This window comes from Schistocerca americana, chromosome 6 (assembly GCF_021461395.2).
Source record: "Schistocerca americana isolate TAMUIC-IGC-003095 chromosome 6, iqSchAmer2.1, whole genome shotgun sequence".
Classification (NCBI taxonomy): domain Eukaryota; kingdom Metazoa; phylum Arthropoda; class Insecta; order Orthoptera; family Acrididae; genus Schistocerca; species Schistocerca americana.
The window spans coordinates 430918623-430946517 of NC_060124.1; the positions used below are offsets into that span (position 1 = coordinate 430918623).

Genomic DNA, 27895 nt, shown 5'->3' on the forward strand with positions numbered 1-27895 from the left:
GAATATGAATTTTCTGGACATTTGTATGTTACCGAGAAGTGGAGCTGCAAAGTCTCTGCGTTGATGCCTTTCATTATTCAAACCCGTTTATCAGCTGGGACAAACGAAAATAAAATGGATTTGGTGTTTCAAAAGTCCTGTGGACCATCAATGTGTACTAGACACTAAATGTAAGTGCAAACACACAGAACTGCAAACTGCTTTCGCTATTATACTAACTACTGACTGCTGTGAAGAGAGACCTGACGGAGAAAGATGTAAATTTGTAACTTTTCCTATAAAAAAATTTAATGTTTCTGAGGGTTTGTATGAATATCGCTTTACATTCACGGTTTCTTTTTCAATTGTTAATTTATTCGTTTTCTTGTACTTTCAAATTATTTAGCAGCAGTTAGGTTGTTGTTCGATAGCGGATGATGAAATTCATGTTACAAATTTCAGTAGCTTATAAACGAATTGGAAATTTGTGGTAAATTCTATGGGACCAAACTGCTGAGGCCATCGGTCCCTTGGCTTACACACTACTTAATCTAGCTTAAACTAAAACACGCTAAGGACAACAGACACACAGACACCCAAGGGAGGACTGGAACCTCCGACGGGGGAAGCTGCGCGAACCGTGGCAAGGCGCCTGAGACCACAAGGCTACCCCGCGCGGCTATACACGAATATCGTTATCATGCATCAAAAAGTTGGCAACTTCCGCATTCGTATCCAAGAATCTTCATTTCAGCTTTTCTGTTAACTTACTTCCACATGCGTATTTGTACACATCATTTGGCTGTTCGATTAATATCTCTTTCCGTCCACAAATCAGCATGCCTCAGTTGATAGTTCTAGTTCTGTAAATCATATCGGCGTCTTTAGCTAAATCTATCTAGAGTGTGAAAAAGCTCTAATCGACCATGGACACGAAAAGCAATAAGTTTGAGACTAATTCTGTATTTTAAATTACAAGTAACTATTAAGAAATTTTGTCATGCGACGAGTTACGATGCATCCATGGCCTACGATAGGTAAGCATTTCTTCTACACTGTCCAGTGACATGTGACCATCTGTCAAAAGCCTGAGTAACCACTTTCGGTAGCGCGAGATGTGCAAGAAGAGTGTCTGTGAGGTTCTGGAAGGTATGTGGATCCACGCCGACTCCAGTGACGTGGTCAGCTGCGCTAGGTTTCTTGGTTTAGGATCCGTGGCACGAACAGCCCTATCGATGTGATCCCATAGATTCCCGAATGGGTTTAACACAGGGGAGTTTGGTGGCCAGTGGAGTACAGTAAGCTCATATTGGTACTCTTCGAACAACGCACGTACATTGCGAGCTGTGTGACACATTGCTTTGTACTGCTTGCAGGTACCTTTGTGCCGAGGAAAAACTGCTCTTAAAGGATAAATGCATTCTTGGGTTGAACCATCGTGCCTTCTAAAATGTCGAGTCACCCAGAGAATGCCACGGAGACATTCTCCGGACCATAACGCTTCGTTTCTTTTCGCAATCTCACACCTTAAACGCCAATGGCCATCTGTCCGATGGAGCATAAAACGTGATTCATCTAAAAAAGCCACCTGTCGCCACTTCGCGAACGTGCAGTTTCGGTACTGGCTTGCAAATTCCAGCCTTCATCACCATGAACGGCAGTGAGCAGGGGTACAAGAACCACTCGTCTGCTGCTGAGGCCAGTACGCAGCAGTCATTGAGAAGACAGTAGCCCCTTGGTTCGTCTGGGCCGTCAGCTGGTCAACAGTTCCACATCTATTTGCCTGAACTCCTCTACGATCCGTCGTTGACCCCTGTGATAAAGTTGCCGCGCCGCCGGTTTTGTATAGCGCCATTTTACCATGTGCAGTATGCTTTAGCCACGGCGTCAAGTGAAGTTTGCCGCCTCTCCCCCCCCCCCCCCCCCTCTTCTCCCGACGCGCTTTATATACCTTCCGGAACAAAGGCCGTGGTCACATTGTGACAGGATCATGTAGATTAATACAGTAGAAGCTGTACTGCAAGTCCTATTCTGAACGTGTGCTGGTTGCCAAGTAGGATAGGCTGAAGGGCAGACAGTGTTCATTAGCTGGTTACTCTGGGTACAGGAACTGTGCCGCCCGAACGAGGTCGGACAGGAATTGCCCCTCAGCCGACGTGGCCAACCTGGACCTGTGACAAGACCCTGGCCAACTACCTGTGTCCAAGGTTTGGCAGAGCAAGTTGTCTCCGCAAGACGCCGAGTAGCTTCCATCGTCTCTTGGACGAAACTTCCAGCGAAATAAACACGAAATCGGGGCTTCGCGACATTAATACAAGAAGGTAAGCAGTCGCAATACAAGCGTGTTCCAAGTGTTTCCTTTCTTCCAGAGCTCCAAATGCCCCGAAAATTTGCCGTTTGACAGCACAATTAAAATGTTCAAATGTGTGTGAAATCTTATGGGACTTAACTGCTAAGGTCATCAGTCCCTAAGCTTACACACTACTTAACCTAAATTATCCTAAGGACAAACACACACACCCATGCCCGAGGGAGGACTCGAACCTCCGCCGGGACCAGCCGCACAGTCCGTGACTGCAGCGCCTGAGACCGCTCGGCTAATCCCGCGCGGCACAGCACGATTACACAGTTCCTATACTCTAAGAGCCAATTATTGTCTCTCAGCGTTGCAGGCACCTATGGAGGCAATTTACCTGAGGAAGATAATTCATGAGAAATTTCTTTACACTTTGGAGAATACAGTAACCAAGAGTCGAACGGTATGAAAAGGAAGCAGTAATTGAGAAGGGACTGAACGAGGATTATAGCCTGTCTCTGATGTCGTTCAGTCTGATCATTGATCAACCTACGAAAGAAACCAAGGAGAAATTTGGAAATGGAATCGAAGGAGACGAAATAAAATGTTGGAGGTTTGCAGGTGACATTGTAATTCAGTCAGATGTAAAAGACATGGAAGATCAGTTGAACGGAATGGATTGTGTATTTAAAAGGTTATACGACGAAAAGTAAAACAAGGGTAATGCTGTGTAGCAGAATTAAATTAGGCGCTGCTGAGGGGATTGGATTAGGAATTGAGACATCAAAACTAGTAATTAAGTATTGCTATTGGATAGTAAAATAGCTAAAGGTGGCCGACGTTGGGAGGATTTAAAATACAGATTGGCAACAGAAAAAGAAGCTTCCTGAAAAAGAGAAATTTGTTGACATACATATTATAAAAAAGTTTGTGTGGTGGGGGGGGGGGGGGGGGCGGGAGGGCGTGTGATTTCCCCATCTCTTTCTTCCTAAACCACTGGACTGAACTTTGAGCACAAGCTTCTGAAAGGTGGTGCTACAGGAGAAAACTGAAGATTACATGCTTAGGACGCATAACTAATGAGGTGCTGAATCAGCCGAATATGAGAGAGAGAGAGAGAGAGAGAGAGAGAGAGAGAGAGAGAGAGAGAGAGACGAAGCCTCATGTACAACAAACACAGAGCAGTCAAAAGGCGCTAACGTTATTGGATTCGTACACGTTATGAAAAAAATACCAACTGTGATTTTTAACACGGTAAAATACATCATGGGATGGTTTGGTGATGACCCAAAAAGGAACTGTTCGTTTTATGTCTTTCTTTCCTTCGTTCCTTTTCGAGGCCTTATCTTGTACCTTTCACGGTATCGGCCCGTTAATCTGAATTTGGAAGTGCTAGTGGTAAAGGGTAGCCTGATCCTCTTCCTGTTTGTGCGTCCGTGTCGTCGTCAACCCCACTCCCCACACCCATCCCAGGACGGAACTGTGTACCTTGTCTCTCAGCGTCTGGTTTTATCTCATGTGGAACCGTGTGAACGTTTTGGAAATTGTTGTGAATCGTGTAACCAGGATGGGACGTGGGTACTAGCCAAATATTCACCTCGTCAGGTGTGTTCCTCCGTTCACTTTGATATGACCAAGTACCTAATACGTCTCCACTCAGCGATAGGCTGAATGGGTGAAGGGATGTCAGTAAAAATCTTGTAGTATATTCTAACCAGATTATACCTCGGCGGAAAGCGAGCGTGGCAAGGGCAGCGTGGTCTTACAACGAACCTTCGGGTAGAGGACAGATTTACTTACTTCCTGTTGTAGGAAATTGTTGAGAAGTGCATTACTAGGCGGGGTCTTGCTGGAGATTGTATGCCCTTATAGTGCTCTGACCTTTGAACGAACTTTGCCTGCCAGCTATAAGGGGCTCTACATTTTCATGTGGACTCGGAACAACAGTGCAGTTTCACATTAATAAACGTTATCGAAGGTGAAAGGAGTAATACGTCACAGATGAAAAATCTTCGGACTGGCCAGTGATCGAACACGAGATCTTCGGCTCCGCAGTCTGGAGCTACACCACTGACCCTCCGAGTCACCCTTCCCTCTTAGAAGTGGTGGTGGGAGTCATAGCCATGCTAAGTCTACGGTTGCAGTGATGCGGTAGATGAATCCAGCTTAGAAAGAAGAGCTGAATTCGGTTTTACTTCTTCTTTTTAATTGGATATATCGTTCCACCGATAGGGGGCCCTTAGCTAGCGAGCACCAATTTCCGGCGCTCACCGTTTTGTTTAAAAAGCCATCCCGGTTTTGGGTTGCAGTGGTTCAGGTAGAATGTAAAGCTGCCATTAACCCGAAGGCTGGCCGTTTAGTGGACACCTAATCACGGTGCAGTTCGATACTTTTCACGTTTACACTGCCAGAAGTTAAAAAAGTGACAACTGAGAAAAGTTCCAGGACCGGGCGGGTATCGAACCCCAGAGTCTGTCGCTTAACCACTGAAGCACCAAGCAACGGAAAACCAGTATCATTGCGGCGGACGACGAAATTTGAACCTTTTATCCCTCCTCCTCCCCTCTCCGACACATACCTCATTCCATACAATTCACACGCGTAAAACTAATGACAGATGTTTTCAGATACTTCGTTCAACACTCAGAAGTTATCAATTAAGTGAGGCGCGTAGTTCAGAACCACACCCACTACAATCACTTCAGAGACCGATCACGTCTTATGCACGAGGCTATCAGCTCTGGCGTTTATCTGTCCGACTAGTGTCATCTCGCTGACGAAGACTAATGTCATGGGCGTTTAGATTACGCTACGTCGAATTTTATCGCAGCTCCGCTGCGTATTAAATACTACTGTCCGCACGCGTGAAGGAAAAAAAGGAAAACAGTGGTTGTGAGCAGAGAGAATAAAGAGGTCGTTACACCCACAGCTAAGATGTAGTCCTAGGCCTACCAACTAGAAAAATGGGACCCGCGTTCAATTCTTCACTCAGAGCTTTCGTAATAAGTTCTTAGAGAAATATTAAGTTGTGCACTTAACGAAACGTAAAAACATAGTGGGCTTTGGCTAGTAACAATGGAATGTTCGTGTAATTCCCTTTTTAGTGAAACAAATTACAGGCTCCTATTTCCTGGTAGGATACTGTCAGAATTCAATTTCTGTCTACGAAAGATAACTCTTACGAAACACTTGTGTGGCCCATACGCACAGAGGTTGCACAAAAATTTGGGAACACTGCGAGAAATGCATGTTTGAACATAAATAAAGAAGGTAGATAAGACTGCAGATTGCGCAGTTTTATTTGATCACGGGCAGCATCTGTACTATGTCCTAAATACGTTGCTTGTGTTAGTGGCCTCGACCACTGGCAAATTGTGCTCGTGTGGTGGGTCCATCAGTAACCGACGTAACTGAAGTGTTTGGTGTTTCAAGACGCACCGTATCGAAGATTTATATCACACACAGGGAAAGGAGAAAAGTATAATTTGAGTGGCTGTGGCAGTCAGTCATTGAAGAGGACTGTGCCGAAAAACAGGACAACGGTGCAAAAGTGGCTGCAGAACTGAATGTCTCACTCGCGAACCCCGTCGGCATCAAAACAACACGGAGGGAGCTCCAGACGCAGGGAATTGCAGTGATACAAATACCCGTACCAGGACAATGCGAGGTGGTCCCATAAAACCTGGGCTATAGAGAAACGGAAAAATTATTTGGTCTGATGACTCTTGTTGCCCACTGTTTCAAACTACATATCTCAGTGGTCGTCAAATTGCGCCCGCACTTCTCAGGAAGATGAAATTAAGTCTGTTATAATGCTTCTCAGTGACTAGAAGAAAAATGAAATTCAAAACGTTTATTTTTTATTCATGTTTATGTCTCGTATTGCATAATGCATTTAAATGTAAGTAGAATTATTGCTATTAATCATTCATAGGCCGGTATTACACTATCAAATTTCTTTGTCAAAGATTTGATCAAAGATGTGATCAAATATTCCGTCAAATATATTTGACAAAGTCGTGTATAGCGCTAGAAGGGGTATTACACTGCTATCATATTTTTCGTCAAAGTTCAAGATGGCTGACAACAACAACTTGTTATTAACCGCAGCAGTTGCATGTACCACAATTGCACTGTGTGCACATGCGGAAGAGAAGCGGGGAAAAAAGGAAACGTACCTGGGTGAGGCCGTGGGTTTTACGACGACACGATAAAAAGCATTCAGCAAAAACTTGTTACGTGAGCTTATAGTGGAGGACGTCAAGTCGTACATAAATTACTTAAGAATGGATGAGCATACATTTCTGTATGTGCTCAATTAAGTGCATCGTCATATCAAAAAGCACAATATTCACTTAAGAACTGCTACATCTGCAGGAGACAGGCTCACTGTAACACTCCGATTCCTTGCTACAGGAGAGGGTTAGGTTAGGTCTCCAATCTTCTTCTTAATCTATTTTTGTATTCAGGGTGCCTCACTTTGTAAAGCGCCTCATCAGTTTTATACATACCTATTAATTTTGTAGTTGTCGGTACACACCAATTGTATTTACCGGCAATGTTGTTCAAAGCACTACAGATGACAGAACGCTGCAGCGATGCTAGCGCTCCAAGTGGTAACATGTCACATTGCAGTGAACGGAAGACAAGCGACTTCTTTGATCAAATCTACAGCTAGGCCCTAGATTTGATCAAATATCTGACAACATTTGACAAAGTTCCCTATTACACCTTCAAATTTCTGTGAAAAAGGTAGTTGACAAAGATATTGGACAAAGAAATTTGATAGTGTAATACTGGCCTTGCAGACAACACAGCAAGACTTCGTCAGGCAGTTACAGTTTCACAACTTTGGGACCGTTCGGGGTGGTGGCAATTGAAACAGGACAGTCGACATGAAGTGTTCCGACGGATGCCGAGTTTTGACGATCAGTACTTGCCTGCCAGCCCCCAACTTGCCGAGTCCTTTGAAGCAAATAATCTGTTAGATCACACACATCTATTTATGTACGTTACCAGTTAACAATATCATCGGTATACATGTGCGGCTTAAGGTGCCACCCCGACAATAACAGTATTGGCTCCAGTGAAAGATATCAAAGGCTCGGTTATGACTTGGGCAGCCATATCATGGTATTCCAGGGGATTCTTGTGTATTCCGCAAGGTTGCATTGCTACTGAAGATTGTGACCATTTTGGCTGATAAGGCCCATCCCATTGAACAATGTTGGTTTGCCAATGGTGATACTGGGTGTTCCAAGGCGCCAGAGTCCCTGTTCACACAGTTCGTATCGTCGCAGATTGGTTTTGTGGGCTCGAGGATGAAATTTTGCAGCCGGCCGCTGTGGCCGAGCGGTTCTAGGCACTTCAGTCTGCAACCGCGCGACAGCTACGGTCGCAGGTTCGAATCCTGCCTCGGGCATGGATGTGTGTGATGGCCTTAGGTTAGTTACGTTTAAGTAGTTCTAAGTTCTAGGGGACTGATGACCTCAGATGTTAAGTCCCATAGTGCTCAGAGCCATTTGATTCATGAAATTTCGCAACTCGCCTGGTCACCAGCTATCAGATGTCAGTATTACTGAGCCTTTGTTGTGTACCTTGGATAGAATGGTGCGTGACCGCGATCCACCTCCATCATTGTTACCTAAACACTCACCCATTTTTGCAGGAAGTATGGTATAAGATTCCCCTGAAAACTGTACAGGACCTGTATTTATCCATTCCGAGACTGGAAGCTGTTTCGAATGCCAACGCGTTTCCTACAACGTATTAGACGTAGTAATATGTGTTGTTTGTAGTGTTTCAATATTTTTGTCCACGTCCTGTAGGCTCCATGTGATGTGCGACTCACAGGGAAAATCGAGCGCACCCAAGGAAGGCCGGGCGTAGTTGATCTCAGGCGGATTAATTACCAAGCCAATGTGAAAGAAATGCTGAAATGTGTTAAACGGCAGGCAATCGAACGAGGAGGCTGTACATCTCACGAAAACCGACTTAGAAGATTCCGAGAACCAACTTTCAGGACGCAAACCAGAAATATCCATCACATAGAGTTTGTGAAGAAGAAATTAGATTAATTCCAGTTTGCACGGTGCGGATAAGCAGTTACTCTTCGCGCTCTATCTCGAATTGATTGAAACGCGAAGAAACCTAAATGTGCGACTACGATGTAACAGAATCTACACTCCGTCGGGAACTCTTCAGTGATACTCAGGAATAGATGTGGCTGATCTCTTACACGACTTACATTACGTCATAGAAAATTGCGTTGTAAAGCGAGGGATGAGCATTGACACACACAAATAAAAACAAAAAATTAAAAATAGTGTTGCTTGACGCTGCCGCTGTTACTACTAGTTTAACTTTTATACCGTGTATAGAATGTTTGGCTGCAGAGGTGACGACTCCTGAACTGTGCCTCTCTGAGCCATTGTGTGAAAAATATGAGGCGTAGAAGAGCTTAGTTTCCAGTAGTTAAGTCAGCCTCCGGTCAAATTTAAAAGCTCTGCAACATACGTAGGTAACTCTCGATGTAACGTGGAAATGAGATGAAAATAGATTGATTTTTTTATATTTATAAGGTCTCGTGAACTTCATAACTGCCGAAGGAGTATAAATTATAGTACTGATATAAAAGGAAAACTAGACTCAATTCATAATTCGATACGCCCAGGCCACCGTCTTGCCTGCCACGGGCTTTCCTATACGAAGAGTCAATAGGATATTAATGTGCAACGGACGGTTGCGTTGATTGATAACATGCTGCGTTGATATCCCACATTTATCTGTGGACTATGTTTCTTATTATGGTGATCAAGGACTCCATACGAGAAACTGTAGCACTGCAGCCAAAATTTCAGCAGGAGAAATTGTTTTCATTATTACGATGTGAACAAGCTGCCTCCTATTAGCCAGGCCTTGGCAGCAAAGGTCGATAAAATTACAGCACATGATAGCCAATGTCGGGCAAGGGAAAGGATGGAGAGGATGCAGAAGCCGCTACAGATACTTACGTAATTTTGTGTCATACCAACATTCAAAAAATATCGACCAAGGCAGTCGGTTCCGTGTGGAAACTATAGATGTGAGACCGGGAAAAACAGAGGGCAAGCGATACAGCTATACTTTTACCCTGTAACTGATGGCCTGTTAATTTTCATGGCATATAATCAAGGCAACAGAGCTACGAATATTATTATAGGAGACTGGTACAGAATTAAGTTGGCATTGTGCGTTTCGCTTGAGCGTCATCTGTCAGTGCCCACAGTCTGAAGGACGTTGATTGGGGTTGACTTTGACGTGGGGACGTAGGTAAGAGCATGATGAACCTCTTTAAAACTAATTGGCTGATCTGTGAATGAATGAATCTAGATCTTCAGATTATTTAATTAGTATTCTTCAAATGAGTCGTTGATCCAACAAAGAGGCTGACCTGGCAAACTGGTTTGAACAACTTCTTGATGAAAGGATTTATTCGATGTTTAATTCATCGTTCAGACATGTTTCTATTCTCACGACGCCTACCTTACTGTCGTGTTGCATAAACCTTAAAAGTACATAATACTGTTTTCTAGTTATCTACACTCAGCCGACCTTCAGTTTCTTACTGATAATTCCTGTATATTTAGCAATGTATTCCATGATGCCAAAGCGTCCCATTATCTAATGACAAATGATTCACACTATATTTTCTGATGCACATTATGAAAGTATATTGTAAAAGTCTTTGGTTGGTTGCTGTCATAGTTTTCTTCACGTTATTCACGTCTTACTTCAAGAAAGAATAGATGTTTAGTAGGTTTTCCGTGTAAGCGGTTACCTAGCGTACACGTGGTTTTCCAGCAGGAGTGGTCAGTATTCAGGGATATGACAAGAACGATCATTCGAACGAAACAAGTCTGGTAAACATGGGCTCTAAAATACATACCTCAATAGCTAGGAGCGTTTGTTCATCTTCGCTAGTGTGAAACTTTTAGTGAAGAAGACCTCATAGCTTTTCAGGTATTCGTTTTATAGTCCATGATTACTGAAAATTTTTGCTTGGATTGGTCCATAGTATCTCCACAGTGAGGTATCTCCTTCCAAAATACGGAAAGCAAAGAGCTTGCAGTAAAAGAGATTTGTTTCATAGTACAGAAGATGTGGTGCTCGTAGCTCTTAGGGTCCGAATTTTAGAGCCCGTGGTTTCTCTCGACTTTTTTTTTACTTCGAATGGTAGTTTTTCCACATCCTGAATATTGTCTTGAGCATTGTCGTATAGTTTGCAAGTTACACAAGGAAATTTCTTGACCCCTAATTCGTAAAACGCAGATTCATGAAATGGGTCTGCGGCATTTAAACCCAAAGGAGAGTTGAAGCTGACTTAAAATTTTTAGTGACACATCGTTTCTTTCCAGTCTGTTGTAGCATGGTTGTAATCTTCAGTCCTTCGTGATCTATTGCAGAAAATGTTTTGCAGTGTGTATTGAGAACAGGTTCGTCATTTTTGTTAACATTCTTGATTTTTTTTATGAGATGGCGAGTAAGTCTGTCAGCACTTGGTTCCATAATTCAGATACTAGGAGCAATAGGTATTTAGGGTATAGATGTAAAGCACAAAGCAGTTCTTCCATGCAGGGCACCATGCCTAAAGAAATCGCAGACGATAATTATCTTAACGCACGACTTAAAGCATCTGTTAGATAACAGGATTTGAACGATGTTCTTAGCAAGCCCTGACTTGGGTCTGTAGAAATTGTACATCGTGAAAGATTTTATTCTCTATTTTAATAAAGTCTTTCTGTGCGGAAAATAAATGTGATTAGTTTTGCACACAAAACGAAGAACCGCTTATCTGTTTTCAGATCCTATTTTCAGTTTGTTACGTCGGTTGCCATTCTACAGTACATAAATGCGATGATAAAACTGTCTGCCAATGCTATCATGTTTCGCCATCAGCTAGATAACCACCGCAAATTGCTAGTTACGGAAAATCAGTTTAATTATTGGCAGCTTTTACGTGATTGTTTCTAGTCTTTAATAACTTTGGATAAAATCCACAGAAAATTGTTTATTAATTTGTGATCTTAATTAGAATATCGGAGTATAGGTTAACGAAGGAATGCATTTCTAGTGGTAAACCAACCAACCCGCTGCAGTGCCAAAGCCATGTAGTCGGCCCGCAATCTTAATCAGATCTACCGGAAGCTCGTCAGAGACAAATGGAAATTAGTAAGTTTTGAAACTTAGGCTATTGTCACAGTGTACATGAAGCAGATATTTATTGCGCGACCATTTTGTATTCTATACTGACTTTGCTCGAGCGAAAGAAATGAGATTTTAATAAAGCAATGTCCATTTCTACTCTTGTACCTTCTGTAATTTCTGTAATAAAGTTCGTTCGTTCCTGGCACGCATTTCTAGTGCGCGCGCACACACACACACACACACACACACACACACACACACACTCTACCTGTTGTGCCGAAGAAATGCGTTGGTAGTTGATCAAATCTATCCCTGGCTGAAGCAACTCTCCATTAAGGCGGAAACAATCTGAGCGCTTCGTGCTGGAATGTTTGCATGTAACTCTACCATCTGAAGTGCCACTGTGGAATACTATAATCTTACGCTATGACTGAATCAAAGACCTCAGCGAGTATGTATCCGCCTAAGTGAGGAAGCATTTCTTCTGTCGGGCACATTGGTATTTCACGAGTATTGTGTGGGAGTATTGTATCGTAGTTCTGTGTATTGTAGGTGACTGTTAGAGTGCGTGTACAGTGTATGTAGTGTTGTTTCCCTAATGACGAATTCGGCGGACGGATCTCTATCAACAATCACATGCCTCTTAGTGAGAGAAGGTGGAAAGGTTTGGAACGGTGCTCATTGAAGTTATCATTCTGAAACACTCTAAAGCTTCTGCGTATGTTAGAGCTGTGTGAACTGTCTTCTCCGTCTACACTAGATTCACGGAAGTGGTTGAAGCATGTCTATGTAGAGCTACATATTGTGAAATTTATCTAGGGCCTTTTTTTTTAATATAAAATTGTAAACTACCAGCTGTGAGAACTGAACTGATTGTGTTAGATTATCCAATGCGCCGATGATGCCCCCCAATATCCCCACGACCCGTTTTTGTGTTGCGACATAACAAGCATAGACCGTTTACTCTCTTCTTCGACACTCTCCCCGTTCACCACGAGAACTTGATATTCTGCAAATTTCTGTAAATCTACGTATTCTATCCGTCCGGTATCTGATATTCCGATCTCATTTAACATAATTTTAGCTGTGTTGTTGAGCTTATACACCTATTGCTTTCCCTCTGCCTTGCGGTCACTTCCGCTGTTTTCCATATATTCAGTAACCGTGCATGCAGTAGATATGTTTGCTCTCACGAGAAGCACGCTAGACATTGGGAATTTTTTGCGTATCTTTTTATTCTATCGGTTTCTGTGATGGTACTGCTGCGTAAATCAATCATTTCTCACTGTCAATAATCGACAATCCACACTAGAGTGGTAAAACTAGAGTGAGCAGAACTTACGGAAACTCGCTACAGATCTAAAAGCTTGTATTTCCTGCGCTATGTACAAGGCACTAGTAAACGAAATTTCGTGTTCTTGGTGTGACCTAACAGATATCTGCCGTGAAACAGTGTTCAGTTAACAATCTGAATACGCACTTAAGAGACAGTGATCCGACCATCATGTGTCTGAACACAAGATCACGGAATTTCCCCCGCAGTGCTACGTTATAACGTTGTTGTTGCAGGACCGAAGTTCGTATCTACGGCAAAGATGTAGCGAATGAGTATAAAAATGCATGTGCCCAAGCGATGCTTTTGTCAACGTTGTGGTATCACTCCCCAAAATTTCAACTACACCTGTAGATGAAATTGTCGGCCGTTTTCAGTTAAATCTTATCGTGGAAAGCCAACACATTTGTGAGCCTTGCACAAATGTCGGCAGTATAATTTATTTTTATTTGTAGCCGCCAATTGCCTTGCTGGCCATCAACGACAGTAAAACAGTAGTATACATATGCCGCATGCTATTAAATGTAAATGTACCGGTACGCAACGACATTCTTTTCGCAGTTGTCAATAACGTGCGAACTCATAACATTACGTGTTCCGTTCGCCAACAGCGTAATGGCCATTGTATTGTAGCATTTTTGCTTGACTGATGCAGACAGTGCGTTCCATGTGAAATAAATGCACTAGTCCACGGTTCTTCTGAACACAGTGCTTCTGACTATTTTAGATGTTAGCTGGCCATCGCAATTCGACCTGGCGTAATATCTTTGTCCATCAGCTGACGCTCATACGAACACCGACAGGAGAATGTAGAAAATGCGATCGCGATTAATCTGCGGAGGGATTCGAATTGAAGGAACTGTGATTAAAAACGATTTATACATCTCATTTCACTTCAGTGAAGAAAGTGTATGTTGTACTTAACAGCCGAGGATCTTAAAAGTAGTGAGGTGGACAGTTGTTTTGAAATTTAAACTAAATGTTTTCATGAACGTAACATAACTAAGAAAATGCAGGATATAGTCTTAAGAAATTATTCGTCAGTGTCACCAGAACGATGCCAATTATCGTTCGACAACCAGACTAAAGTACGCACTTCTCCATTGTTTATTTTAAAAAGAAAATGCAGAATGATACTGTGGCTTGCAGGCACCGGCCAAACATAATTCTAATAATCGATTTGTTTTAGGTCGTGTGAATCATGAAGAACAACCTGGCGCCTGATTTCACGACGGACAACGAGATATACAAAGACGTAGTCATTGTAGGTGAGTAATTAAAGTACACACCAAATTATTTTCATTCTTCTGAAAATTACTTATCGCGGTTTCCAAAAACCTCGAGCCGTTGTAGTGAAAGCGTGGAAATCTCTCAGTTTTGGCGACTGTTGTTTACATAATCTTCCGAAACTCATTATGGTAAAGAACGACGAGGAATGTGATAGTAATTAACGTACATTATAAAACGTGTATGAGGTTATACAGGGACAATATAATGTATTTCAGGAAATGGCCCATCGGCTATGGCACTTTCGTTTCTACTGTCAGGAAACTTACCATATTACACTGGTGGAGAGCATCCAGATGAAATGTTAACTGCTCGGCTGAGGGTTACGTCACTTGATGTGACATTGTTGGATCAAGATTTGGAATTCCTGTCTCAGGTGAGCCAGAGTTAAGTCAATTTTTGTTCAGCAATTTATTAGTATGAAAACAGATGAATGTATCTCTAAATTATATATTCATATTAGATGATGCGGCAAATAGATACCTGTTGCAAAAATTTACTTGTCATTTTGAAGCCTGATTAGTACTGCATGGTATTAACACTCAGAATAGTGGAAGTGTTGGTTTAATGCTGATTTTCTTTTTTTTTCTTTTTTTCCCCCAGAAACACTTTAAAACACTTGCAGCAATCAAAACTCATAATATTAAAATGCGCAGTAGCATGAAAGTATGTAGAACATGTAGACCTACTTACGTTTCTCTGTTCTGTGACTAATTGAACAACCAAATTTGCAGGGACTAGAGGGACGGTCACAAAACCCTGTTGCAGTGTTGATGGATAGCCTGGCTCGACCAGGAGCTGACATTGGCTTGGAGATTGATCCTTTGGTACAATACAGACGTGCACCAACAGGACGGCAGTTACCCTCTTACATTGCACTGGGACGTGGGCCTCCAGGTGGTGTATGGCGACGCGTTGATGGACAAGTGCTAGCACTGTCTCCAGCTTCTTGGATGTCATTGCCAGGTGTTCCCCTGGAAGGGAGTGGGCGTCCTCCTGCAGGAAGGGTTGCACAGTATCTTGCTGCATATCCTTCTATAACAGGAATCAGTGACAATTTCCACTCAGGAGTAGATGTAACACGCATCTCTCCTCCTCCTGTTGCTGTAAGTAATAAAATGAATGCTTAGATATTTGTTTATAAATTGTTTTTATTATTGTAACTTTAATGAGTGAGTGAATGGCATCATAATGCTGCCGAACGCAAATTTTACAGCCTACCATCCCTGCCCCCCCCCCCCCCCCTGCCGCTCTCCCTCCCCAAATCTCCCTGCCCTCGCCCTCCCAGTTGAAAAGTTATTTACAATTACACTTGTAGTTACCATAATTACTTTGCAAATGTGTTAAAATTTTACAAAATTCTCAGTGACATAGCACAGAAAGAAACATTTTTAGTGTTTATTATAATTAATTTGGTCCTCTTACACAGAAGCTCAAAAAGTGTGCCTCGCAATTACTTATTAAATTCACTGTTTTGTGTTGTAGCATTATTTTGTTCATTTTGAATAGAGCATATACATGATGAGATGAACTGCAGGTACATCATTAAACACCTTTCCCCCTATTTCATTCCCATTTCTAACCAATTTTTGTTAAAATTCATTTCTTGACTGAAGTGGACTTACAGTTTCCGTGGCTCTGGCATTGTATACTGATGTTGGCAGTGCTTTGACATTGGCCATAGCCAGTGAGAATAGCTGAATCTAATGGTTTCTTTTGTTGGAAGGTAAAAATAGATGACATTTGTTTCTGGCATGGAAAGCAGGAAAAAGCTAGATGTGCTGACAGCCTGACTGACATGTAGTGTAGCGATTGATCTAGGTTAGGTGGCAGTGTGGCAGATTTATCTTGGCGAAGCCAATGAATCTCGACACGAAAATATGGTTGCCGTAATAGTGGTGTGGAGAGTAGCCAGACGTGGACATACATCATTGCAAGATCTACTTGTATCTCTTATTTCCAGTTTTGTTGAAAATTCTAATGTGGTTAAATTTTAGCCTAATGGGACAAAATACGAGCTAATTTTATATACAAACCATTTGAAATTATGAACAACTATTCTGATTGGCTACCAACAACTCGCTCATAATTTGTCATATTCAGTTCCCATTGTTCATCATATGAGTTGTTACCAATATTCGCAGGCAATCCAATAGCTGTGAAAGTTTTAAGTGCTCTCTTACCATTTTTTAACCCATTTAGCATGCATAATCTAAAAACTGATACCCTCTCTAAGGTGAAAGAGGGTTTGCAGTAGATACATTAATAACTATGTCCTTGACCCTTTCGCATTCACAGTGGTTCTCCTTTGTGCATGATCTGGCTCCTGCACATCTTTTCCAACAACTCATCAGACCAATGGTTTTGGTAGAGTCCCTCCAACATGACCTAGATATTTGCAATCCCATCACGAACTCTTTCTCTTGCCTGGCCTAGTCCTTTCCTTTTCCGTTCCACTCTTCTGTTCACTGCTACCTGAGCCATTGCTGTTTTATTCACTTGTTATCAATCAAATATCAGGAAAGCTTAAGCAAGATTAATGATATATTTATTACATGGAGAAATAAGACTACAGAGGTTAACAGATAGTGTTCAATATGTAATGTTTAATGGATAGACTGGTTTCAATATTTGCCATTCTCTGTAGCTCATCTTACACCTTAGCCGAGAACTGCAGTCGAGTAACAGACCTAAGTTGAGTAATGCTCCTACTGTATATCAATGCAGTCATCATGTAAGGTGAATGGCATTAATGTTCAAACAAGTCTAGTCAACAAACAACATATGAGAGCATTGACTGTTAACCTTGTAAGTTAGTGCTCTCATTGATGGTGTATACCCACACTGTGGAAGATGTGTAAAAATTATGAAATGAATAATTTAAGCAATAAAGGTAACAACTCACAAAAAATGGGGGGTGCTGAGTCGTCGTTGCTGTGGTCTTCAGTCCAGAGACTGGTTTGATGCAGCTCTCCATGCTACTCTATCCTGTGCAAGCTTCATCTCCCAGTACCTACTGCAACCTACATCCTTCTGAATCTGCTTAGTGTATTCATCTCTTGGTCTCCCTCTACGATTTTTACCCTCGACACTGCCCTCCAGTACTAAATTGGTGATCCCTTGATGCCTCGGAACATGTCCTACCAACCGATCCCTTCTTCTAGTCAACTTGTGCCACAAATTTCTCTCCTCCACAATTCTATTCGGTACCTCATCATGTGATCTACCCATCTAATCTAAATCATTCTTGTGTAGCACCATATTAAGAAAGCTTCTATTCTCTTCTTGTCTAAACTTTATCGTCCACGTTTCACTTCCATACATCACTACACTCCATGCAAATACTTTCAGAAACAACTTCCTGACACTTAAATCTATACTCGATGTTAACAAATTTCTCTTCTTCAGAAACGCTTTCCTTGCCATTGCCAGTCTACATTTTATACCCTCTCTACTTCGACCATCATCAGTTATTTTGCTCCCCAAATAGCAAAACTCCTTTACTACTTTAAGTGTCTCATTTCCTAATCTAATTCCCTCGGCATAACCCGACTTAATTCGACTACATTCCATTATCCTCGTTTTGCTTTAGTTGTTGTTCATCTTATATCCTCATTTCAAGACACTGTCCATTCCATTCAACTGCTCTTCCAGGTCCTTTGCTGTCTGTGACAGAATTACAATGTCGTCAGCAAGCCTCACAGTTTCTATTTCTTCTCCATGGATTTTATTCCTACTCCAAATTTTTCTTTCGTTTCCTATACTGCTTGCTCAATATACAGACTGAAGAACATCAGGGATAGGCTACAACCCTGTCTCACTCCCTTCCCAACCACTGCTTCCCTTTCTTACCCCTTGACTCTTATAACTGCCATCTGGTTTCTGTACAAATTGTAAATAGCCTTTCGCTCCCTGTATTTTACCCCTGCCACCTTCAGAATTTGAAAGAGCGTATTCCAGTCAACATTGTCAATAGCTTTCTCTAAGTCTACAAATGCTAGAAACATAGGTTTGCCTTTCCTTAATCTAAGATAAGTTGTAGGGTCAGTATTGCCTCACGCGTTCCAACATTTCTACGGAATCCAAACTGATCTTCTGCAAGGTCGGCTTCTACCAGTTTTTCCATTTGTCTGTAAAGAATTCACATTAGTATTTTCCAGTCATGTTTTATTAAACTGATAGTTAGGTAATTTTCACATCTGTCAACACCTGCTTTTTTTGGGATTGGAATTATTATATTTTTCTTTAAGTGTGAGGGTATTTCACCTGTCTCATACCTCTTGCTCACCAGATGGTAGAGTTTTGTCAGGGCTGGCTCTCCCAAGGCTGTCAGTAGTTCTAATGGGATGTTGTCTACTCCCGGGGCCTTGTTTCAACTTAGGTCTTTCAGTGTTCTGTCAAACTCTTCACGCAGTATCATATCTCCCATTTTGCTGTCATCTACATCCTCTTCGATTTCCATAATATTGTCCTCAAGTACATCGCCCTTGTATAGACCCTCTATATACTCCTTCCACCTTTCTGCTTTCCCTTCTTTGCTTAGAACTGTTTTTCCTTCTGAGCTCTTGATATTCATACAAGTGGTTCTCTTGTCTCTGAAGGTCTCTTTAATTTTCCTGTAGGCAGTATCTATCTTACCCAGAGTGCTATATGCCTCTACATCCTTACATTTTTCCTCTAGCCATCCCTGCTTAGCCATTTTGCACTTCCTGTCGATCTCATTTGTGAGGCGTTTGTATTCCTTCTCGCCTGCTTCATTTACTGCATTTTTGTATTTTTTCCTATCATCAATTAAATTCAATATAGCTTCTATTACCCAAGGATTTCTACCAGCTGTTCTCTTTTTACCTACTTGATCCTCTGCTGCCTTCACTACTTCATTCCTCAAAGCTACCCATTCTTCTTCTACTGTATTTCTTTCCCCCGTTCTTGTCAGTTGTTCCCTTATGCTCTCCCTGAAACTCTGTACAACCTCTGGTTCTTTCAATTTATCCAGGTCCCATCTCCTTAAATTCCCACCTTTTTGCAGTTTCTTCAGTTTTAATCTACAGTTCATCACCAATAGATTGTGGTCAGTCCACATCTGGCCCTGGAAATGTCTTACAATTTAAAACCTGGTTCCTAAATCTCTGTCTTAACATTATATAATCTATCTGAAACCTTCCAGTATCTCCAGGCCTCTTCCATGTATACAGCCTTCTTTCATGATTATTGAACCAAGTGTTAGCTGTGATTAAGTTATGCTCTGTGCAAAATTCTGCCAGGCAGCTTCCTCTTTCATTCCTTCCCCAATTGCATATTCACCCACTAAGTTTCCTTCTCTTCCTTTCCCTACTATCGAATTCCAGTCACCCGTGACTGCTAAATTTTCGTCTCGCTTCACTATCTGAATAATTTCTTTTATCTCGTACATTTCATCAATCTCTTCGTCATCTGCAAAGCTAGTTGTCCTATAAACTTGGACTACTGTTGCAAGTGTGGGCTTCGTGTCTATCTTGACCACAATAATGAGTTCACTATGCTGATTGTAGTAGCTTACCCGCATTCCTATTTTTTTTTAAATTCATTATTAAACATATTCCTGCATTACCCCTATTTGATTTTGTTTTTATAATCCTGTATTCACCTGACCAGAAGTCTTGTTGCTCCTGCCACCAAACTTCACTAATTCCCACTATATCTAACTTTAACGTATCCATTTGCCTTTTTAAACTTTCTAACCTACCTGCCTGATTAAGGGATCTTACAATCCACGCTCCGATCCATAGAACGCCAGTTTTCTTTCTCCTGATAACGACGTCCTGAGTCATTGATAGTCGTGTAAATAAGACTGAGAATAATCCTTGGATTCAGAAATGGTTGCTGTATGTTTAATTTGATTCATTATTTTAAGTGTGTTCCCAGACTTTGATGTATTACTTTCAGTTCTAAGAATGTAATATGACCAGTTTCAGTAGTCATTCATCTCTATTAGTTGTCAACAAAACTAGGGCTTGGAGTAGAGTAATGAAGAAATGAGTGAATACTAAAATTTAAAAAAGAAGATAAACAAAAGCAAGTATCTCATTGATAGGCAGCCCATTTCATGTTCCATATCTTAGACATTTGGAGTGTTTATTGTTGTTATCGTGAGTTGAATATTTCCTCCTCAAATCACATTGAGGTCAATGTACTGTTATTTTGTTTCCTTATCTGGACTTGATCTCTCATAAAGTGTGATGGACCTGGAGAAATATTGAGAGATAATGGATTAAAAGGAGTTTTCAATATGGTATTGCAAACTCAAAAAGGAACTGTTACCTTTCAATTTAACCTAGACCTCGAGCAGTGTTACAGATCACACACAAACGAGGGCTTTAATTTCACTTTGTTGGCTTCGCCAACTCGAAACAAAATTCAATTTTCAACCTAACCTGTACTTTGAGCTTAACTACAGATCAGTTTTTCATGACAACCTACATTCCAAGAAATAATAAATATGCAAAAAAGTGCTGTCCATATTCTGTTACTTCCATTTGCACACACATCTTGCTATGTACCACAACACCATTGTGGCATTGTGTATGGGTAGGTTCAGTTGACCCAAGATGACACCGTTGCTCAGATCACTTGTTAAACTGTAAGCCCATGTAGTTGATGACATTTGGCTATTAATTTGTCTGTCAAGGTGTGTAAGCAGTCTTCACAAATGCATGTGTGATTTGGAATGTTTGTGGCTGACTCTTTACGTAAATTATGATTAAAGTTGTAAAATATGTAATAAAAGAATAACAAGAAGTAGACACTTAATTTAAAATTGTTAAATATGTGTAAGCAAGTGTTTTTCTTGATATTTTCAGGAAAGTTCTGACAAGCTGTGGAGGGTGGAAGCAACTGATGGTCGTGCAGTATTTAATTACAAATGCAGGACAGTGGTCCTGGCAACTGGAGCACATGATGTACCTAATCAATTGGGAGTGCCTGGTGAAGACAGCTTGCGATGGGTTTTCCATGATGCCGCCTCCTTGGAGCGAGCTCTTGACTGTCCTGGTATGATAGGCACTGGCGTAAACCCTGTGCTTATCGTAGGTGCAGGGTTGAGTGCTGCTGATGCTGTCATAGCTGCCCGCTTCCGTTCTCTTCCAGTCCTACACGTGTTTCGGAGGCGTCTTGATGCACCGCTGTTTGATCATGTGCTGCCTGAGAATGTTTATCCTGAGTACCATAAGGTAAGTCTTGGTGTATATTGGTTTTAATTTTCTGCTGTTCTGAACTAAATGTAGTGATGTGACAAATAACACAGGGGAAGAGAGGTTGGTGTTGATCAATACAACTTGAAACTGAATCTGATATCTCACACAAGGGAAAGAAAAGTTAATGAAATGAACTCTCATAAAAATAGAAGATCTTCTTACTAAAAATAAATAGGGCCTGATGTAACAGTGCTAATGAAATAAAGGAAATGATTCTAAAACCGGATGTGGGAATGGGAAACGTAGGAATTGGTGTGGGGGAGAAAGGATCAAATGGCTCATAAAGAGTTCAATGCAAGGATTCACTTATTACCTAGGTTTCTGAAAAAAATATATCCACCATGTAGTACATGCAAGAAACTGTTTGGATCATTTTTAGGTGGAACTGACCTTTTGTATTTCTGTATTCCCAAAAAAAGTTGTGAAAGCTAGAGAGATTCTTAAACAGATTCAGATGTGTGACACACAGCCTGTGAGTATAGTGGGATATTACAGTTTTACCTTTCTAAACCCTGTAACTTAAATCAAAAACAAAAGTCATACAAACTCAGTATAACAAACTGGTGTGTTATTGTGTACTTCCACACCCAACACAGCACTACATGTCAGCAGGAGATATAAGACTTCCTGTTACCAATTGCCGTCCTGACTAGATACTTACCTTGGCCACATAATGGTTTGGCCAGGGTTACCTTGACAGTTATATTAACTTTCATTCTCTCAGTAAATGCCAAGTGAAAATAGTGTGTTCTTCAAACCGGTCTCCACAAAAAAATTCACTCTCTCTGCCTGTGCCACATGCACGTTTCTAGTTTTATAATAATCATAGGTTTCATTTATTAATGGCACAATTGTTTATAAAAGTGAGTGTTTTTAGTATTCATTGTTACACTCTTCCTAATTTGAATGGAAATGCATATATTTTTGTACAAACTAGTGGTCTGCTTTAACATTAGCTTGCCTGGTGATCAAGTGATAAAGTGCATGCATGGAAACAGAGAGGTTGCAGGATTAAATCCCAGTCGGATGATGGATTTTTCAGTCTGCATTTTAATCTGCGTGAATAGTTACTAGAACATCATGTGGTTCAGATTCGACATTAAACTTTAGGTCCCCTCTTCCTACTTGGATAATAGGGGTAGGTTATGGCTATGCAAGTTAAAAGACTTGCATCAGGGCATTGAGTTACACATTATTATTATTATTATTATTATTATTATTATTATTATTATACTATTCACCTACAATATTCAAATATTATACAAGGAGTTTTGTCTATGTACATCAGTTTTCTAAACGTCACTCCTTTTTCTACAAATCACGTATCGTATTTCAGGACTTCAAACAATTATTTATACATGGCATACAGAAAATACACTCCTGACTAAATTAATAAATCCTCATTACTGTCTTCATTCATTGACTACATAGCAGTTAATATCCTAGAATAAAATACAATATTATTCTTTATTTCACAAAACAAGTAAGGAAGAACAATGTTTAAAGTACTTACGCATTCGTATTAAACAGTTCGGAGTTCATAAGCTCGCTCTCTCTCTCTCTCTCTCTCTCTCTCTCTCTCTCTCTCTCTCTCTCTCTGCTGCTGCTGGCGATTTCATTTCACAGAATTTCTGCTTTACAGCCCATTCATTTCATTTCAGTTGCTCTCTTTCTTAAAACATACTTCTTGACACTTTATGAAGTTGTACCCAACATTAAGTAATTGGTGCAGTCATACAGGTGATTTGATAACTTGTTTTCTTCAGTGTTGCTTTTCCTTTGAGATGAATGTGTGTTCAGTAAAGGCAAAGATAAAGTGAAATATTTACTTTCAGGTACGTCAAATGATGGCTGATGGAGGTCACTGTTACCCAAGGTACCAGGCTCTGGCAGATGCTGCTGTATTGGAGTTCTCTGAGGAAGGGACAGGTTCACAGGCTGTTCGATCAGTGCTTATTCGTGGAGCGGACGGGAAAAGAGAGCGAGTCCAAGTGTGTGCTGCTGCTATCCTGACTGGTGCTAGGCCTAATCTCTCATTTATTCCTGAAGAGCTTGTGGCACAACTTACATGTAATTCAGCAAAGCCAGTGGATCCACGTCGTAATCCAATTGCTGTGGATCCTTATACTCACAAAGTGCTCCATGCTCCTGCAGGTCTTTACGCTTTAGGACCTCTTGTCGGTGACACCTTCGTGCGATTTGCTGCTGCTGGAGCCCATGCTGTTGCTGCATCTCTGCTTGGTGACCTTACGTAACCAACATAAGGGATGAAACTTGGTTGACTTTCTTATTGTGCTATGAAAACACCAACAGCTGGGTAACTTGCCAGCTACTACAGTGGCATCTGTGGATCGCTGTATATAAATTCAACATGTCTGTGATATTATTTTATTAATTTCCTGTTGTGTATAAACTGATCCTTGATGTGACAATGGTATTCTGATCAGATACTGAATGATTTTGTAAATATGTGTGTAGGATATAGTTTTTCATATTGTCAGTCCTATGTTTACTGACTCTAATATTGAGTCCAAAATCAGTATATTAATGCAGCAAGCTGTATTGGTGGGTGCTATTTTTATGTTCCATGATGCATTGATGTCTATTTATTTATTTTCATATCATTTTTAAAATATATAAGCAGAATTTTATTTATTTGTGTTGTTTTATCATTATTTCACCCAAAAAATTTAAAAGCATGAAGATTTTATTTTTTAACACTGGCAGTATTTACAGGAAAATAAATTACATACATAAAGCAGTATTTCACTGGGGAAATAGTAGTAGGTGATGGGACTGTTCATTAGACCATTGTTGTTGTCATTAGAGATTTTGCAGAAAGAATTAAACATTTCAGTGGGGAAAAAGATCTTTGCTAGTAATGACATTACTTTTATACCACACTCTAGCACTACATTAAATATTAAACTTGTTTCACATCCTCAAAGTTCGGTCAGACTCTGACTGATTAAATTTGGTTTCGCACTAACACCCAAACCTCCAGGTGTCAGACACTCAGTTTGGTACTAGACATGTATGTAGATAGACTATCAACCAAAACACTGATTTAGTTCGTGCTATGTGCTGTCATCCAGTAGAAAATGTGTAAATAGTAATTAAAAGTAGCACCACAACTGCAGAACATCGGAAAAGCATATTAGTGAGAGATGATCTTGTAGCTCTCGTGTGAGTGAGTTTGTAGTGTGTCAGGTTATCGTGTCAAAGATTCTGCATTGAAATTCCACAGATGACAATTTGTTTCAACTGTTTATATATGAAACGGTTGTAGGGGAGAACATTTTCCTGACATGTGAAAGGACTTTTCGGAGTTTGTAGCAATGTTCATTTGGTAGTCTGCTTTCACTTCTTTTGTTGAAAGTAGCAAACCTAGAGAGTACATTTGGGTGTGGTCTTCTGTCGGACGTGCGACTGAACAGATAACATTTGTGATAAACCAGCTATTGTATTTGTAGTGTCATATAATAAACATAAACTATCGGAACACTAGAACAAAGAAACAATTGCGTCACACTTGTGGAAGTATTAATAGCCCCATATAACACTTTTGCGCATAATACAGTAAAAAAATTGTCACTATTGGGGTATAAACTTAGGAGCACTGGTATGACGATTTAACATTCTACCTACTTTTACACAGGAGCTGTACATACTAGTTCCTCACAGTTATGCTTTTCCTGTGCCCCTTAGTTCTTTTAATTAACGTTTACGCCCGTTCTGCTGGTCAACAGCACATAGTATGACCTAAATCAGTTTTGGTTGATACTCTATCGACATACAGTGTTTGGTTCCAATCTTAGTGTCTGACATCTGTAGGTTTGAGTGTAAGCAAAACAAAGGGCTTAATGTCAGTCATTCATAAGCAAAATTGAAATTAAGTGCCCCATATATTTGGCATATGTGATGTAAACAGATTGTCCACACTTGAGCATACTGACATTGCGGTTAATGCTAGTGATCTGTGTTACTGCTGTGGAAATAATGTTTAAATATTGCTTCAGATAACAATCTGTGGAAATAAAAAGCCCTGTGGCTGTGGGTGGTAGACCCCAACCATAACATCAAAATTTTGTCGAGATATTGTTAAATCCCTGTCCTCTATTGTGCAGGGTCTGACACAACTGTTGAAAAGCAGTATAACTAGCTTGTACTCCCTAAATTGTGTTGTTACTGTTAGTGGGGATGAATGTTATTAAGACGTTTACTATAATCTTAAGCCTAAATGTCTTCTCTGTTTAGAAATTTTGGCACCAGTAGATTCCCAGATTTATTTAGTTACTTGGACATTCAATGATATTGACCATACAGTCATCGATGTAATTTATTTTTGTTATGAAATCTTGTATAACAACATTTTCTTTTCATGCTTCTGTTATAGTTTCCTTAAATTAAACTTACAACATTGGTATGAAAATTTAGCTAGTATTTTATGCACTATCATATCATTCTTGAAAAGTAATTTGTTGACAGTTGTTGGCCAGATTTTACTAAAACATTAAACCTTTCTGGCAATTGATCTACCACATATTGTTACTGTGTAGCTGATCAGTGCTTCTGGTGAAAATTGCATGACTCTTGCCTGAATGTGCATTCATTACTGTCACTCCAGTTGTTTCACATAAAGACCTCTGACTGGGACTGTAACAGTTCCTTCAAAGTCCATCACTTGCACTTAATGTTTATGGTGGTTCCAGCTTCCCTAACATCAACAGCACAGTGAGTGGGAGCAAGAGCCCCATGAAAGATAAATTTTCTCTAAATTGCCAGTCATTCTGTTTCTTCATTCCTTTAAAGATGTCTTAATTGCTATGGTATGACACCCATTTCACTTTTTGACACATGCTGATAAGTGCCCATTGAATATGTTTTCCCAGAGCCTGTCTGGCCATATGCTATTATTGTCACATTACTCTATTCTTCAGAATAGAGTTAAAAGATACTGTTTGAGATGAGATGATTCAGGGCAAAACATGGAGTTACACGTATATCTCTGTACTACTAAGCTGAAGGAACTGTCCCCAAAAATGTTTGACAACCTCTTTCACTTTCTGAAGAAACTAGAGACTGTATCTGTAGAGCTACTACAATACATCTGCACAAAGAATCACAGTAAATAGTCTTTGCGGTTTAGATGTCTCCTCTGTCAATCTACCTCACAATGCCATAGCTACTTCATGACATACGATGGCGGTTTAATACACACAAAATGGAGTGGGGAGCAGATGCTTACATTCTTGTGTACGTACATAAAGGGAGATAGAGGAAATATATTTTGCTGCAAGCAGTTTATTTGATGACAGTATCAAGGACATTGTGGCTATATAGAAAGATACATACACAGATTCCAACCAGTTTTGGGAAAATAAATAGTTGGTATTTAACACGTTGACTGCCAGGAGGCCGCTGGTGCCCACAGCAGAGCCTACATCTGATGCCGTTTACCAGGCAGCAGCCACAGCAGAACCTCACATCTGACATCCTGGCCAGATGGTGAAACAGTCAACACTGGTGGATGTGTGGCAGTCAATGTGTTTAAGTGAGAAACCACTTGTGTTTTCAGTCGACTTCTATAGAGAATGAATATATGATCCAGAGAAAGAATTGAGATTATTATTTATTTGACAAATGATAAAAGATTCCCTTTCCTTAAAACCTGCTTAATGCAGTAGTTTAAATTTAATACGTCTTGTAATATGAAAATGCTGATGAGAGAGGAAAAAATTACAGTGGTGCTATGTATGTCTTCCAACTAACATTTGAGAAAGTTAAATGAAGCACAGTTTTCATGTATGTCCTCTTAACTTTTTATTTAGACAAAGTAAAGTTTCATTTGATGTTTTGCAAGTTACATAATTTTCTAAATTGTCAGTTTCATAATACTAACCTGTTGCAGAAATAGAGTAGGTGTTGTACTGAAATTAAATGTACCTTGTATTTCAACGTTGTTTAATATAGAATAGTAGTAAGTAACTATGAGCAGAACTTGAAAGTGGGCAACTAATCTTAATTGCAATACTCTACCTGTTGCTGCTGCTTTTATTTTGAGACTGATTATTTGTATTCATAAAAATGTTAATTGAGCTGTTACTGTCTATAAAAAAAAAGACAATACTGAAATGAAAATGCACAATATATAATTGCTAGGAATATGAAGCTGCTTTTTTTTGTCGGAAACAGCAAATATACCAGTAAGCAAGGTTCCACGATCTATTCAGTACCCTAATCATGGGCACAGAATGAGTAAAGCTTAACCTTTGAGCAGGTGCACCTATGTATAAAGTGCGCCAATCACAATAAACATTGTCTTGTACCATTCTATTGTTGTTCTACAATTGCAAACCCGTACCTATTCCTTCATTACTGCTTCAGCTAAAACAGTGCTAATTTGTCGTCATACAATTGAGCTGCAGTAATATAAAACAGTGAGTCAGTTGAGAAAGAAATCACAATTGTGTAAGATAATGACCCGGATTCTGAGCAAGCAGCACAACGCCACAGTGAGACAGTTGTCTACTAAATAATATGTAATAAAATATGCAGTTGGCAGGTATCTGATGGAACTGT

General features: G+C 40.4%; 1 protein-coding gene across 2 annotated transcripts in view; it reads left to right on the plus strand.

Moving 5' to 3' along the window:
- LOC124619639 (oxidative stress-induced growth inhibitor 1-like) overlaps nucleotides 1-27647 on the plus strand; it is a 120661-nt gene extending 93014 nt beyond the window's left edge. Inside the window, exons 1-6 of one of the 2 annotated variants that reach the window (XM_047146159.1) lie at nucleotides 13568-13882; nucleotides 13984-14062; nucleotides 14300-14457; nucleotides 14816-15187; nucleotides 20921-21289; nucleotides 23149-27647. In XM_047146159.1, coding sequence (XP_047002115.1) covers nucleotides 13996-14062; nucleotides 14300-14457; nucleotides 14816-15187; nucleotides 20921-21289; nucleotides 23149-23568 — 1386 coding nt within the window. In that variant the 5' untranslated portion in view covers nucleotides 13568-13882; nucleotides 13984-13995 and the 3' untranslated portion in view covers nucleotides 23569-27647. Of the gene's footprint in view, nucleotides 1-13567; nucleotides 13883-13983; nucleotides 14063-14299; nucleotides 14458-14815; nucleotides 15188-20920; nucleotides 21290-23148 lie in introns of those variants that run through there. The other variant, XM_047146158.1, reaches the window with a different exon arrangement.
- The last annotated feature ends 248 nt before the right edge of the window (nucleotides 27648-27895 follow it).